General features: G+C 39.2%; 1 protein-coding gene across 1 annotated transcript; it reads right to left on the reverse strand.

The window, feature by feature from the left end:
• Positions 1 to 2,882: 2,882 nt before the first annotated feature.
• Positions 2,883 to 12,486, reverse strand: LOC124379801 (little elongation complex subunit 1-like). Its single transcript, XM_046840379.1, has 7 exons — positions 12,475 to 12,486; positions 12,189 to 12,349; positions 11,241 to 11,431; positions 10,925 to 11,025; positions 10,741 to 10,830; positions 10,479 to 10,614; positions 2,883 to 3,102 (listed from the first exon to the last, which is right to left on the reverse strand). Exons 2-7 carry the CDS (start codon positions 12,321 to 12,323, stop codon positions 2,883 to 2,885), a joined length of 873 nt encoding a protein of 290 aa, XP_046696335.1. The 5' UTR covers positions 12,324 to 12,349; positions 12,475 to 12,486.
• Positions 12,487 to 17,043: the final 4,557 nt, after the last annotated feature.

Here is a 17,043-nt window from a genome sequence, read left to right on the forward strand (position 1 = left end):
GCCCATTTACATTTATTCGGACACTAGATTTGTCAGCCCGCTTGAGCACTGCAGGCATTACCGCCTCAATCACCGAGGAAACGCCCCCTCCCAACCAGTTGCACGGAAATGGCGTCTAATTTTCTGGCACTTATAAGGACGCCTGAATCCTCCAGACAGTGCTAGATTGTCTTTAGGCTTGCCCTGATCACGCTCCAGCATATTCTCTGTTTTGTTTGTTCTTTTGTTTCTGACCTGACCATTCTGTCCTCCGGTTTCCGGTTTGGCTCGGCTCGCGCTGAACGCGCTCCGGTTTCCGGCTCGGCTCGGCTCGGCTCGGCTCGGCTCTGTTCTGCTAGCGCTGAACGCGCTCCGGTTTCCGCCTCGGCTCTGCTCTGCTCGCGCTGAACGCGCTCCGGTTTCCGCCTCGGCTCTGCTCTGCTCGCGCTGAACGCGCTCCGGTTTCCGCCTCGCCTCGGCTCTGCTCGCGCTGAACGCGCTCCGGTTTCCGCCTCGGCTCTGCTCGCGCTGAACGCGCTCCGGTTTCCGGCTCGGCTCTGCTCTGCTCGCGCTGAACGCGCGTTTCGGTTTCCGGCTCGCGCTGAACGCGCCCCGACTTCCGGCCGGCATCATCACCCTCCGCGGACTCGACCCCTGAATCGACTCCCGATTCAGCTCTGCACAGCTTTTCTCCCCTGCTCTTTTTGCATCTGCCTTGGATCCTATAACTTGAACTTTCTGACAAGATTTCTTATACAGAATTTTAATCATGTTAATATATCTTTCTGGAAACCAATAGTGTTTCATTGTTTTCCATAGGTATTCTCTTGATATTAAGTCAAATGCTTTTTTTTTTTGGTCTAAACGTACTATAAAGATTTTTTTTATCCGGGGCATTTATAATTAGTTCTCTAACTCTACACAAGTTATCCCACATATAACGACCTTTTATTGCGCAGGTCTGTTCTTTGTCTATTTTTTTTGTCTAAAGTAGAATTCATTCTGTTCACTAGTACCTTAGCAAGGATATTTTAGTCTATATTCATAAGACTAATTTGTCTCCAGTTATCCAGTTCACATCTGTCTCCTTTCTTGTATATTAAAGTTATAATACTTTTGTACAAGGAATCGGGAAAAGTTCCCATTTGTATCCCTCATTGTACATGTCAGTTAATATGTCTACTATTTCTGTCATACATGTTTTGTAGAGTTCTGCAGGTATCCCGTCAGGTCCGGGACTTTTTCCATCGTTTAGTTGTGAAATAGCGTCAATGACTTCTTGTGTCTCAACTGGATCCTCTAAGGGTAGTTGATAGGAGTCCTTCTGAACATTACAGGATCCCAAAAAAGTGTTAATTTTATCTGTTTCAATGTATATTTTTGATGTAGCTTTTAAGAATTTCCTCCGTATTAAGCCTCTTATCCTTTTTCATTTTCGATAATGTTCCCGTCGCTATCCTTTATACCTTTTAATTGAGTGACTGTCTCTACATTTCTTTAGGAGTCTTATAATGCTCTGTGGGTTTCCGGTAAATGTCGTCTCGACACCAGCATGCAGCTGAGCTTTTTTAAAGACTTGGTCATTAAATTGATTTAACTCCGATTTTATTTTATGTAGATTTTCGTTGTCCTTGATGGTTTTTTATTTTCTTAGCTTGTAATTCTACATATTGAGCCAAAAGCTGCCTATATTTCTCGTTATCTTGTTGATTAATTGTTTTGCTTTTTTTTTTTTTAAGGTAGTCTGTTATTTGTTTTTTAAATACTTCCCACATTTGAGTTTGTTTTTGTTAAAATCCTTAATTCTTTAAATCGTCTAATCTCTTCCATTAGTTCATTTACCACTTCACTGTTTTTGAGGCATGTTGTATTGAGTTTCCAAACCCTACTCATGACTTCAAGATCTAAAAGTATTCTTACACATACTGCCAAGTGATCAGATTCTAAAAGGTATTCGGTTCTATATTGTATAACCTTTATTTTATTTGAAACGTATATCCTTTCTATTCTCGTTTTTGTTTTTGAGTCAAACCTGGTGAATCCGTAATCGTCAGGGAATTTTTCCCTAAAAGTATCTTTCATTTTGCATGTGTCGGTTACTGTTTTTAGGAAATTCCTTTCTCTACTTATGGTTGTTTTGTGTGATGGAATTTTGTCTTTTTCACTTGTAATTGTGTTAAAGTCACCACATATTATGACGTTATACCCAACATTTACAATTTCATATAGTTTATGAAAGATTCTTATTTTCCCGGCTCTATCTGGAGGAGTGTAGACATTGATTATTCTTAACTTTAGATTTTTATACCAGCAGTCTACCAAAAAGTCTACCAGGTATTATTTCCCGATGTAAAATAACTTCTGCTTTCTCCCTAAAAAATATACCCACTCCATCAGCTCGATCTTTGCCTATAGATATAATCATTTCTCCATTTATTTTTAACACTATCGATATCTGGCTGACTAGTTAGCCTTAGTTCTTGTGCACAAATTGTCACACTTTTTTCCCATAAGAGAGGTCATTTTACTTTCTCTGTTCTTCATTGATTGTATTCCTCTTACGTTGATTGAAACAATATTTAGTGACATAATAAAAATAAAGAATGTAGTCATCAAAAAACGGTGACGGTGATGTCCTTTTTCGCCTTTTTGGGTTAGCGACAACTGTTGTATCAATATTGTCTGTGTTTATAGTTAAAACTTCATACCTGTTAGTAGAGTTGAAGCTCAAAGCGTCTGTTGAAACCGTTGGAAGGTCTGGTAACGTGTCTATTAGTTGGTTCATGCGTGGAGGTTGTCCCATCTATGTTGTGTTTTCCTTTATCTTTCTCTCCGTCTAATTTTAAAGGTTCTGGTAGCGGGATATATTCATCTTCATAGCTACTGGAAGATGTATTGCTTATTTAACTTGTATTATCCGTGTCACTGTTGCTGGATCGGCTGTCCTCTTTACCCCATTCCCCTGCTGTTCCCTGTGTCTGTTCATCTGGTATGTCGTCCTCGGCTTGCTTGGCGGTATTTGGGTCGTTTTCCTGTTGTCCCGCTGTGTCTTGTCGTGGTCCCTCCTTAGGCAGTCCTCTTGTTCGGTTACTGTAAGAGTTTGGGCAGCCGAAGTATGAGTGCCTTGTTCCACCGCACAGATTACAGATCCCGTCATTAGTACACTCTTTGCCTTTGTGGCCTCAGCTGCCACATTTCCAGCATTTTTGTTTATCACAGTCCTTGGCCTGGTACTCTGTTGAGTTGCAAATAAAGCACCTTTGGATCTGACCAGGATAGTTTATTGAGCCGATGCCGATGTGCTAAACCTGCAGCTTCAGGGGCGGGGCCACGTCATAACAGACATGTACACTGCAGTGAGGGCTTTTAAAACCAAGTTGTGCCTGTGGGAGCCTCAGATGCTGCAAGGAAACTTCAGTCATTTTTCATGCTGCCAAACAATAAAAGAGCAGATCTCTCCCACCATGTTGCCTAGTGCACAGTTTTTGATAAACTCGGCGTACTCAGCGCTGAATTTACCCGCCGATGTGCTGACTTTGAAGCCCAGAAATACAGATTTGAACTACTCAGTAATCTGTTTGTGGTTGACATGGAAAGCGCACCAACCAACCTTCAAATGCAGCTGATTGAATTCCAGTGTGATGACACGCTCAAGTCAAAGTACGACTCTGCACAGCACAGTTTCCATGTTTCCTCCCCGACACACTGCTCCAACTCCGTGCCCAAGCTGCTCAAACGCTCTCTATGTTCAGCAGCACATATCTGTGTGAGCAACTGTTCTCTTTATTGAAGATGAACAAAACACCACTCAGGAGTCGTCTTACTGATGAACATCTTCACTCAATCCTGAGGATTTCTTCAGCTCAGAGCCTAAACCCAGACATTGATGCACTTGTATCTAAGAAGAGATGCAGGTATCTGGCTTCAACCAATCAGAGTAAATCAGAGTGTAGCAAACTGAGCTTGAATGAATGTTATCTTTATGCATGGACTGTTCATAGTTAAAAGATATTTAATTTTTAATTTTTAAGATATTATTATTATTTTTGGTTGTTTTGTTGTTGGCCAGTGAAAAAAAAGTTTTATATAATAAAGGAATTTAAAAAGGCTATAAATGGAGAGAGAAATAAACAAATACTACTGATGTGTGTTTTATTTCAAAATAAAATTTTCATGTGTTTATAATATCAAACTTTGGTTGTTCCAGATTCAATGTTTACGCAAAACTAAAGTTTGTTTCCATATGAAAAGGTTTAACATTACACATCTGGAGAGAGTCGCCAGAGTCGCCACGGCTGCTCATCAGGGATAAATACACACCATTCACCTTGACTGTTGATTTCTGTAAAGCTGCTTTAAGACAATGCCTGTTGTGAAAAGCACTATAGAAATAAACTTGACTGGACTCAATCTTCTTCTTCTTCTTTCGGCTTCTCCCATTAGGGGTTGCCACAGCGGATCATCTGTCTCCATACCCCTCTCCTCCACATCTGCCTCTTTCAACCCAACTACCTGCATGTCTTCCCTCACCACATCAATAAACCTCTTCCTTGGCCTTCCTCTTTTCCTCCTTCCTTGTGGCTCCATCCTCAGCACCTCCCTCATCTTTTCTCCAAAACGTCCTACATGCGCTGACCCTCTAATAAACTAATTTCTAATCCTGTCCATCGTCGTCACGCTCAATGAAAACCTTAACATCTTCAGCTCTGCTACCTCCAGCTCCAACTCCTGTCTTTTACTCAATGCCACTGTCTCTAAACCAAACATCATGTCTCACCACAGTCCTATAAACTTTCCCTTTCACTCTCACAGACACTCTTCTATCACAAATCACTCCTGCTATCACTATCACAAAAGTCATCTTTGCAAGGTGGCAAAGATGACTTTTGTTGATACATTCATTTGCTTGATAACAGCCAAAACGTCTTATTATTTTAATAGGCTGATGAAATGTAAGAATTTGACTCACTTTACACTTTAAGGAAGAAAATAGCTTTAAGTAAAATCAATTTAAACTTAGAGGAAACTATTAATTACTGTCACTATTGTGCACTGACACAATAAAAAAATAGAAATAATTAATAAAAAAATTTAATTAGTTAGTTGTCCACGGCAGTCCTTTAGGTAACAGCATAACATCACATTTAGCAAAATATCTTCTAATTATCGTTATCAATAAATCACATATAATTATCGAGATATTTTTTGTCAATATCGTGCATCCCTAGTTGCCAGTAAATCATCTCGTCTCAGTCACACTGCTGTCACATGCTCACGCTGATTGTGTGACTGACTGCATTTACAAACCCGATTCCTAAAAAGTTGTCAGACTGTACAAATTGTGAATAAAAACAGAATGCAATGATGTGGAAGTTTCAAATGTTTATATTTTATTCAGAATACAACATAGATGACATATTAAATGTTTTAACTGAGAAAATGTATAAGTTTAAGGTAAAAATAAGTTGATTCTAAATTTCATGGCATCAACACATGGGACAAGGCCATGTTTACCACTGTGTGGCGTCTCCTCTTCTTTTTTATAACAGTCTGCAAACGTCTGGGGACTGAGGAGACAAGTTGCTCAAGTTTAGGAATAGGAATGTTGCCCCATTCTTGTCTAATACAGGCTTCTAGTTGCTCAACTGTCTCAGGTCTTCTTTGTCGCATTTTCCTCTTTATGATGCGCCAAATGTTCTCTATGGGTAAGAGATCTGGACTGCAGGCTGCCCATTTCAGTACCCGGATCCTTCTTCTACACAGCCATGATGTTGTAATTGATGCAGTATGTGGTCTGGCATTGTCATGTTGGAAAATGCAAGGTCTTCCCTGAAAGAGACGACGTATGGATGGGAGCATATGTTGTTCTAGAACTTGGATATACCTTTCAGCATCGATGGTGCCTTTCCAGATGTGTAAGCTGTAAAGATCACAGGCATCCAGTATGGTTTTCTGGCCCTGACCCTTACACACAGAGATTGTTCCAGATTCTCTGAATCATTGGATGATATTATGCACTGTAGATGATGATAACTTCAAACTCTTTGCAATTTTTCTCTGAGAAACTCCTTTCTGATTTTGCTCCACTATTTTTCACCGCAGCATTGGGGGAATTGGTGATCCTCTGCCCATGTTGAGTTCTGAGAGACACTGCCACTCAGAGGTTTTTTTATACCCAATCATGTTGCCAATTGACCTTATAAATTGCAAATTGGTCCTCCAGCTGTTCCTTATATGTACATTTAACTTTTCTGGCCTCTTATTGCTACCTGTACCAACTTTTTTAATGTGTAGCTCTCATAAAATCCAAAATGAGCCAATATTTGGCATGACATTTCAAAATGTCTCACTTTCAACATTTGATATTTTATCAATATTCTATTGTGAATAAAATATAAGTTTATGAGATTTGTAAATTATTGCATTCCTTTTTTATTCACAATTTGTACAGTGTCCCAACTTTTTTGGAATCGGGTTTGTAATCCTCAATGCCAATATTTGAATTAGATGCCTGGAAGCAAAAGATTTTCTGCTCTTTTTTTGCTGATGTTGCAAATTTGAGCATGTGCCATGAGAGATAGAACTCTCTCTCTCTGGGTGGTCTCTGCTGCCATCTACTGTTACAGAACTCTCAGTGCAACTTACTTCCTTTGCACACACAGTGTCAGACTGCACATTTCATGACAACATACACATCACATTACACGGTCATGATGTTTACAGGACCAGATAGGGATTTTGAAGGTGTCTACAAGAACAGAAAGGGATTTTTTTAGTACAGATTTCAGGCTAAAATAGAGAGGTAATTCTTGAAAAATGTGTATTGGGCAAATGAGGCTGCTTCTGTGTCTATTTCTAACTCTCCCTCACGGGAACAAATTTGTGTATCGACAGGCAACTGTCTTTTCTTTTTTTTTTTTTCATGGTGATTCACATAAAACAGCAGTTAACTCCATTGCACCAGTTCTGAAAACAGCTGAGCTCATTCCAAATTCACACAGTTTGGGGTCCAAATGGTCTAATTGTTAGAGACAGATAGGGAAGTCACCAGGACAATGTAGGATTAAGGAAAGATGCTGTACACTTGCTAGTCCATCCAAAATCTGATCTAGATTCTGATCAGAATCTGATCTAATCTCATAGATTATGACAATGATCTGCTTTGCAGTCACTCTTTATAGGACACAGTGGCACTGCTGATAAGGGACTAAAGGCCAGCCTTTCCCAATTACATTTTGCATAAACATGTCACACATCTGTATTAGCCAAATAGGGTCAAACAAATGTAAAATATTTATTTTTCTAATTTCTAAAAATGTTTTATTTAATTAATTAATTTCATTTGTGCCACTTTAATTTATTATGCAATTTATTTTATTATTTATTCTCTTATTTATTTGATTTTTTACAAAATATTCTAAAATATTATTTTATATATAATTTTTCCAAGCAGGCATTTTATTTTAATTCCTTTCAAAAATGTAAACTGTTGCTGTTCACAAATGTTTATAATAATAAACTGCGTTAATAATAATAATGATAATTAAAAAAAAACGACAAGCAATTTTATGTTTTGCATTTCTTCCCCCAATCGTACTGAAAATTGTACCGTGACTTAAAAACCGAGGTACGTACCGAGCCGTGAATTTTGTGCACAGTTACACTGCTACCATGCAGAGAATCTGCAAACACAACAATCTCTCCTTTCTGTGCAGCATTGAATATCACGCTAACTCTTTTTCCAATGTAATTCAGTTTTATTTTATTTCTATTGCACTTTCAGCAACAGCCATTGTACCAAATCAGATTTTGCAGAAATAAATAGATTACAAATATAAATTTGAAATGTAGAAATTAGTCTCTATAAGTTTATCCATAATACACAAGGTAGTGGCAAGAAAAATCTCCCTGAGATGGTATGAGGAAGGAACCTTTAGAGGAACCAGACTTAAAAGCAAACCTATCCACTAAACTGTAGACATAAACCACTGTAGCAGACCAATACCAAGTTTAACATTGCTCAGTCACTTAATAGATCTTTAGTCTTTTCATATGGAAATATCCTCATCCACAGCAGTGGGTTGTCTCCATTTAAAAATAATTCCTTCCAGAGTTAGGGCTTCAAGAAGATTCCAGAAAGAACAAACAGACAGAAAGGATCACTGGAACCTCAGGACCATGTTGAACTAGGAGGTGGAGCAAACATCCCAGTTCCCCAAAACACTCTAACCATAATTCCTCCAGATCTGCTCCTTTACCTAAGAAACACAAAGTGCGTGATTAAACAAATATGTTGACTGAAAGCTTAACTTAACCTGTATCTTTTGATCAAAGAAGGTGTGGTGGATCATAATTGACCAAAATTTCTATCAGGTACTGTGGCATGAGACGGTTTATTAATATTAATGCCATTAAAATCTACATGACCTTCAAATGAAATACTGGAGTCAATAATTACACTAAGGTCTTTTCCTCCTGCACATAGTAAGACAAAAAGACTATCCAGGGTAGACATGGGTTTCTATGGGTAGACATGGGTTTTATGGGTTTTATGGGTAGACATGGGTTTTTATGTGTAGGTATGGGTTTTTATCTAGCACATGCTGATGTTTGGAAATCAGGGCAACAGATGGCCGATATATGAAGACCTTGTTTTTTTTTTGTATGAAGACGTTGAAACTTCTCTCAGCCTGGCTTCCACTACTCTTTCCCATAACTTCATGGTGTGACTGATCAACTTAGTTACTGCAGGTCTGCACATCTCCCTTATGCTTAAAGATCGGTACCAGCACACTCCTTCTCCATTCCTCAGGCATCCTCTCACCTTCCAGAATCTTGTTAAACAATCTGGTTAAAAACTCCACTGCCATCTCGCTTAAACATCTCCATGCTTCTACCGGTATGTCATCTGGTCCAACCGACTTTCCACTCTTTATCCTCTTAAACACTGCTCTCACTTCCTCCTTACTAATCCTATCCACTTCCTGCTTCACCAACTCCACATCATCCAACCTCTCATTTTCCTCATTCATCAGCTGCTCAAAATACTCCCTCCATCATCTCAACACACTCTCCTCACTAGTCAACACATTTCCATCTCCATCCTTTATTGCTCTAACTTGCAACACATCCTTTCCAGCTCGGTCCCTCTGCCTGGCCAATCGGTATAAATCCTTTTCTCCTTCCTTAGTGTCCAACCTCTCATACAGCTCCTCATATGCCTTTTCCTTGGCTTTCGCCACATCCCTCTTACCCTGCTGTTGCATCTCCTTGTACTCCCGCCTACTTTTCTCATCACCCTGTCGATCCCAATTTTGTTAACCTCTTTTCCCTTATGCTCTCCTGCACTTCCTCATTTCACCACCATGTCTCTCTCTTCCTTTCTATTTCCAGATGTCACACCAAGTACTTTTCTAGCTGCCTCCCTCATCACTCCTGCAGTAGTTTCCCAATCATCCAGCACCTCTTCACCACCACCGAGCCTCTGTCTGACCTCTTCCCTGAACCTCACACTACACTCTTCCTCCTTCAGTTTCCACCATCTTATTCTTCTTTCAGTCCTCACTCTCCTCCTCCTCTTCTTCGCCTCCAAAACCATCCTACAGACCACCATCCGATGCTGTCTAGCTACACTGTCCCCTGCCAACACCTTACAGTCTCCAATCTCCTTCAGGTTGCATCTCCTACATAGAACATAATCCACCTGTGTGCACCTTCCTCCACTCTTATACGTCACCCTATGATCCTCCTTCTTCTTAAAATACGTGTTCACCACTGCCATTTCCATCCTTTTAGCAAAATCTACCACCATCTGCCCTTCCACATTCCTCTCCTTTAGGCCATACCTACCCATAACCTCCTCATCACCTCTGTTTCCTTCACCTACATGTCCATTAAAGTCTGCACCAATCACCAATCGTTATTTCCTCTATTCATCTCATTTACTCCAGAATTTTTCCTTCTCCTCCATCTCACAGCTGACTTGTGAAGCATAGGCACTGATGACATTTATCATCATCCCTTCAACTTCCAGCTTCACGATCATCACGCTATCAGAAACTCTCTTCACCTCCACTACACTCTTACTTTACTCTTCTTTCAGAATCACCCCTACACCATTTCTCTTTCCATCCACACCATGATAGAACAGTTTAAACCCACATCCAATGTTCATGGTCTTACTCCCTTTCATCATATCAGCTACCTCTCTCCCTTTAGAATCTGTATGTATTATATGCTGTATAATAATGATGGTTTCTACAGCTGTGGCATCATATTGATGTTATTAAGTAGATGATTGGGACTGAAGGCAGATGATTGGGTGTGAAATGCACGACCCGCCACTGTAAAGAGACAATCAATAACACTGTGCAGATCTATTATGTATTTTTTTATTTATGTACAAAAATAATAAACAAAAAATCTATTAAACATTATTCAATGTAATCATTTTTCTTGACTTTATGTGAGAACAAATAAAGCTGATCTGCTTCAGGCACTTAGGGACGGCTGGAGGAACAGGCTTTGTGAGGTCTTTCTTCCATGATTGTAAAGCGTTCAGAGCGACTTTGGGGTTGCTGGGTGCCAAATCATGAGTGGCATAAACCACTGCGAGCTGCACCTCCCACGGCAAATCTGCACACAAAATCCATCATAACATTAGGACTTGCTAAAGAACTTTCCTGTTGATAGAGAACTAAAAATCAGAGAATAAAGATAAAGATTGATAAAGGACTTGTTTAATTGATCCTTTAATGATACCTTTTTGTCCCCTGAACTCAGTTATGCTTTTCACCAGATCCTCCACTGATGCTGCCACGTTCTCCTTAAGGCCATTTTGGCCAAGTCGCCCTGATTGAGATGGACAAAGAAGATGCGTGAAAAACAGAAGAATCCAGAAATATTGTGAGATAATGCTCTAAAACAGGATTTACAGGAAACTTACCAAGTAGCCTGAATATTGCTGCTACAGAGACGTTTCTGAACTGTGTTTCCTCTGTTTGTGTTTGTTTCAGCCAAGTGTTCAAGATGAGCCAAACACTTTTTCTGATAAATAAAACATTGGACATATTAAGTGTTTTTGTGGCGGTAATAAAGTACCATCAATTGTAAGTTTATGCAACAAGAATGGAAAATTAGCAGTATTTGGGACAAACACTGTCTCATATGAGTCTCACATTTGCCGGTTTGCAATTTATTAAATGTTCAAAAAACTAGAAAGATGAGAATTAAACATGTTGAAGCACTTTAACATTCAGTACCGTATAACATGGGAGACGGTCCAAATCCAGCCCAGTTGTGCACAGAGAAGGTCCAGGCTGAATACGTAGTCCCAGGCAGCAGGACAGAGATCATCACCATACCAACTGCTCTTCTGGAAAGTCAGACTTTTGTCTTTCAGAAGAGCCTTCAGTGTGCTGGTGATGGCTCTGTAGGTGTCTCCAGGAGGCTCCTGGCAGAAAATACATCATTTATTTAAAAACCAGATCAATGAAACAATGTTTACAATAATATGATCATAACTGAAAGATCACAAACAATCACAAGTGCAGATGATTGAAATAGTGAGGTAGAGCTCTAACTGTGCATTCTGCTCTTTTTATAACCTCCATTTATTACTCTTATGTAAGGAGGAGTCCTAGAAAATAACCTCCAAATGACTCCAAGATTTAAATACACGTGCAAAATAGCACGTTACTAAAGGGTTTATGTATCAGACAGTAGCAGAGGTAAATAATGATCTAGAATAGTACATGAGTGTGTAGTTTGAGCCACAGATTTAGTTTGTTTATTCAGTAGTGAGCACAGTGTCACATGGATCTATATCACTTCCTTTATTAGTATATTATGAAATACAGATTTATTAGACTGCATGTTTATTGCACTGATCTGATCATTTTGTCATAAACAGCATCATTAACGCTGGAGTTAAGTGCAGTTTCTGCTGGTTATCAGCGTTTACTCACACTAATAAAAAGACTAAAATAGTGATGTCCTGTAACACTTTAAGCTTGAATTCTCTAAGAAAGAAATTAAATATTTATTGATTTAATTCAACATGAATTTATAATGAATTTGCTCCATAGATGGCGTGGACATTGGAAATGAAAAGTAGATTAAGAATGCAGTAAAACACATGAAAAGTCCAGTTGAAAAATAATGTTTAATGACTGTTCTGATAACTGTTGTGATGAGAATCAGCTACTTACTGTATCCCAGTGCAGAAACTTGCTGAGCAAATAATACATCTTTCCGTATGCCTTCATTTTGCACACGATGTGAATGGCTCTGCATAAAGGGCTGTTACAGGAGAAAACACTTGGCCATGCTGTCACCATGACCATTATCAGTTTTGGGGCTTGAGAAAAGTCTGCAAAGGAAACAAAATGATACCACAGATTTAAAATACACTGTATAGGAAGAAATACAAAACCAAAACAGATCACAATTGGCTTCTTTTTGTAAATATATAATGAAATGTCAATATAATCTCACCTTCTTTGAGAAATCTGTGGCGAGGGCATGTGCTTTATGAGAGTCTCCTCTTTTGACACAAACCCACATAAACCCTACAGAGAGACTGCAGGAGTTCATGTCCCATAGACTCTTTCTCCGCCTTGATCTTCTCCAAAACCGCTTTCAGAAACGTCTCTGCCAACGACTAAATGAGACGGAAGAAAAAAATCAACCAACATCCGACTAAATCAAACATGTTTTCAAGTCATGTATTTAATACAAATATTAGGAGTTAAGACTTGACTGTAGATTAGGTTTAGGAAAACTACTAGACTTTGCATAAACCAAAACCTGGAGTAAACATTTTTACATGATAAATCATATCTACTGTTCAATTTCAGAACATCAGGACCAGTGAATTATGGATTGACTTTTAAAATGAGAAAACTCAAATCCACAGCTAAAGAATTGAATGCACACTAAATAAAACAGAAGATAATAACTGACCTCGTTCACACAAAACTTGGAAATGACAGATTTTTCTTCATCTGTCAGTGAAGGAAGTTCACATTTCCCTTTAAGTAGTGCATCAATCCAGTTTGGAGCTAAAAGATCATCACAGGAATCCTGCAGTGTTTTTAATGCACTACTGATGAGGGATTGTTTTGTGTGTTCAGCATCAAGTCGAGGCTTTTTAGCAGCACTGGGTGGTGGCATGTCTGATGCAGCTCTCTTTGTTCTAATATGAACAAAATGTAATCAAATTATTTGTATCACATGACACAGACAATTCTACAGTATAGATAATACATTGGGAATGTGATATTACAGGAAAATAATCAGTATAAATAAAGTAAAAACAGTAATAGAAACTTACTTGTTTGTGTTGGTGTCCTGCATCTTCAAAATGTTTGTATATAAAGTATATTTTTATGAAATATTTCAAAAAGTATCCACAAGCAGTCTTAAATGTCCTGTCGCCAGAAAAAGAGATTGTTTGTGTACTGGTTTCCATGGAAACGGGGCGTGGCTTTGTGACGAGTACTTCTTTTTTGGTCTCTATTGATTGGGTGCATAGTGGAAAATTGATGCACCAATCAGGGACGTGGACGCTACCAAAGAGGCGGAGTTTCTAGGATCAACGGGGTCATCGTTGTAAAAGTGATGGGAAGATCGGATTATTTTAGTGACTCGGTTCTTTAAATCTCATTCATGAAAATTAGCGAATCTTTTTTGAGTCATTTAGTTCATCTACATAACCGAAGGAGATTTTGCGATGCTTTGTTCACGCGCGTCCAGTAGAAAATGAACGAATCACTCTTTGAGACGAATCGTTCTTCTGAGTCACATTAAAGACTCGTTCAGAATCAAGGAATCGTTCATAACCGACTCATCACTACTCTGCATCATCAGTAATGAGCTCCGGGAGAAACTCCGTGTTCCAGGTGGAGGATGAAGACCCTCTGCCGGGATGGAGCGACTGTAAGACCCCTGTAACGGTGACTTTCTAGTCTTTATGGGTTTTATTCTCTTTGCAACACCGAGTCCCACACTTTGAGAACCACTGAGCTAGGCTAACTAGCCGGCTAACTAATCTTAGCTTCAATAGGTTTCATCCTCAGGTTAATTATTCTACATTTAGTGAGTTATGAATAAATTATAAATATCTTAATAAAGAATAATAGAATGTATTCGTCTTTGGGTCAATTTGTGTCAAATATTCTAAGAAACTAGTTAACACAAAAACAGCGCTAGCAAACCCGGCTAGCATGAGGCTAATGAAGAAACAAGCATTGAAAACAAGCATTTGAACGTAGTAAAGCCGCAGTAAATCACGATTGAGAACAGATAAGTTACTGTTGTAGACTGTCCCAAAGTTACAAACAAACAGTTTACACAATAACACTTCATTAAACTACACTATTTTCACATGATGAGGATAACAGCATTCACTAACAACCAATTTCATTATCGATTCGATTAGTTGTTGCAGCTCTAATAATAAATAATAAACTCAGTGTTTCAAAGAGAATAAAAACCCATAAAGTTTGGAAACTCACTGTTCCAGCAGTCGTACAGTCGCTCTATTAAACATTTTTCTACTATTGAACATCAGGTAGCTGGTAAGTGTGTAAGTAGTAGTAGAATATAGTAGACCCTTTAGACCAGGGGGTCCAAACCTTTTTTTTTCTACTAAAGTCCTGTATTAGATCTGTTTAATATGAATTGTGTGTTGACACGACGTCTCTCCTGAAGGTTGTCAGTTACAAGACGGAGACAAAAGAGTTTGAATGCGTCCAATATAAATCTCAAGAGGCGGCAAATTTGGCAAAAGAGAATCTTGACTGCAAACTTTTTACCAGCTATAAAGTGTAATCTATTAATATAAAGGGTGGGTTTGGTCATATGAGGGGATTTCAGTCAGCATCAGGGGGGAATTTTGCTGGTGTCGGCATAAAGACTAACAGCAGTGTGTAAGAGCAGTGTCTCTGTTGTGTTACAGCTCCATCAACACTTTAAACTCGTAAGGAGCGCGAGACTGACAGGAACCACCACATCCAGAGTCCACCCACATCCAGCTCAAGTTCCAGCTGTGGAGGAGAAACCAGCTGCAGCTCAAGTTCCAGCTGTGGAGGAGAAACCAGCTGCAGCTCAAGTTCCAGCTGTGGAGGAGAAACCAGCTGCAGCTTAAGTTCCAGCTGTGGAGGAGAAACCAGCACAAGTTCAAAATTCAGTTAAAGCTCCTTCAGCATCTGTGAGTGAATTCCAGATCTACAAGGACACAACATTAACCACACACACACACACACACACACACACACACACACACTATAACTATATTTAGTAGTTATATTTGGTGCTGCAGCTATCGATTATTTTAGTAATCGAGTAATCGGATAAGAAGCATTTTTTCTTTGTTAATGAGCGACACTAAATATACAAGAGAAAATAAGACGGATCTTTTAAAATGAACAATTAATTTGCTTCCTTTTTAGAAAAATCAATTTTTATTGCTGAAAATGCAGTCTGTGAAAACTAAACCCATTTAGATCATTTAAGTGCATTTTATTTGCAATATATAAATAAAAAATCATAAATAAACTCTGACTTTATTTCTCGTAAACATCCAAAATTTCTGGTGCCTCCACCAGTAACCATGTTGTGGGTCTGAAGTTTGAAGCTGTTGGTGTGTGAACGAGGCTCCTCTGCTTCATCTGTCTTGTTCCTTCTCACAATCTTTGAGTGGAAACTGGTGTACACACATTTTCAGCTCTGTTTTGAGTGTAGCAGATTTGGTGGTGTCGCCACAATGAACACATTGTCATCATCTCAGTACGTCACTGCAATAGCTGTCCTCACCCAACGTGGGCCACGAACCCACGACCCTGAAATTAAGAGTCACATGTCACATGGGCCTCATGCAAAACACACGCCGGCTACTGACTGCTGGTTTAGAGCCAAACGCAATTTATCCAATCCACCAAAGGAGATGTTGATGAAAGATCTCTGTTGTGCTGTTGGTAAGCGTGTTCTGCTGTTAGCCAGAATGTTGCTCCTGTTAAAAAGCTCAGGGCTTAAAAAGGACAGGAACTGCTGCTGTGATGGGCGAGATATTAAGTCAAGTCCAGTCAAGTTTATTTCTATAGCGCTTTTCACAACAGACATTGTCTCAAAGCAGCTTTACAGAAATCAACAGTTAAGGTGAATGGTGTGTATTTATCCCTGATGAGCAGCCATGGTGACTGTGGCAAAGAAAAACCTTGAGAGGAACCAGACTCAAAGGGGAACCCATCCTCATTTGGGTGACATCAAGAGTTTAATCATAAATCTTTCAACAATACAGAACACTGGAGAGTGAGAACTAACATGAGCACTGGAGTATAAGATCATAAGTAATGTTCTTTCTACAGTCTTTGGTATAAAAGTAGGAGCTACTGAGCTCAACATTTGTGATCATCACAGATCCAGCATCAGCTTCTCCATGCCAGAACCTTTAAACACTCCAGGAGTTCCAATGTCAAAACTCCACACATGTAGTGGGATCCAATTGGCACTGGTACGTCTCTAGATGGTTTGGGATGTTTGCGAGTTCGGCATCTACTTCTTCAAAGGTCCATATTCAATTCAATTAAATTCATTTGTACAGTGGAACCCGGTTATGTCGATGTCCTAGGGGGTTGCCAAAAAGCATCGAGATAACCGATGATCGAGATAAACGAAAATCAAAATGGCGGCAATATATTAACGTGCTTGAAATTTCTTTATGTACATGATGTGCGTTAATAAATGAGAATGTGCATGCACGTGTTTTTGGAGGTTTTTTTTACACAACAGCGTTGCTGCGATTTGTTTAATTAAGGCATGCTATAAAAATACATACAGTACATGTTTGTTAACTGTCAGGAATCATCATCCCCAGCTCCTATTTAAACTTAGTCCTGAGTCTACTAAAAGTAGTCCTGAGTCAGTGTAGGAGACTGTTGACATTAACTACAGTCCAATCCATCCTCAAAGCGCCCGTTCTTACTCCAGAATTTTATGGAACCACCCAAGGCATTGATGAGACCCATAATCTGCCCGTAATCTTCATGAGGTGGGACGTGACTG

This window comes from Silurus meridionalis, chromosome 26 (genome assembly GCF_014805685.1).
Source record: "Silurus meridionalis isolate SWU-2019-XX chromosome 26, ASM1480568v1, whole genome shotgun sequence".
NCBI classification, from domain to species: domain Eukaryota; kingdom Metazoa; phylum Chordata; class Actinopteri; order Siluriformes; family Siluridae; genus Silurus; species Silurus meridionalis.

Coding starts and splice junctions, on each gene's coding strand:
- LOC124379801 (XM_046840379.1), bottom strand. CDS start 12,323: ATGGTCATGGTGACAGCATGGCCAAGTGTTTTCTCCTGTAACAGCCCT. Junction 11,432..12,188: donor AGTTTCTGCACTGGGATACA/GTAAGTAGCTGA, acceptor ATTTTCTGCCAG/GAGCCTCCTGGAGACACCTA. Junction 3,103..10,478: donor GTTCCTCCAGCCGTCCCTAA/GTGCCTGAAGCA, acceptor CGGTGGAACAAG/GCACTCATACTTCGGCTGCC.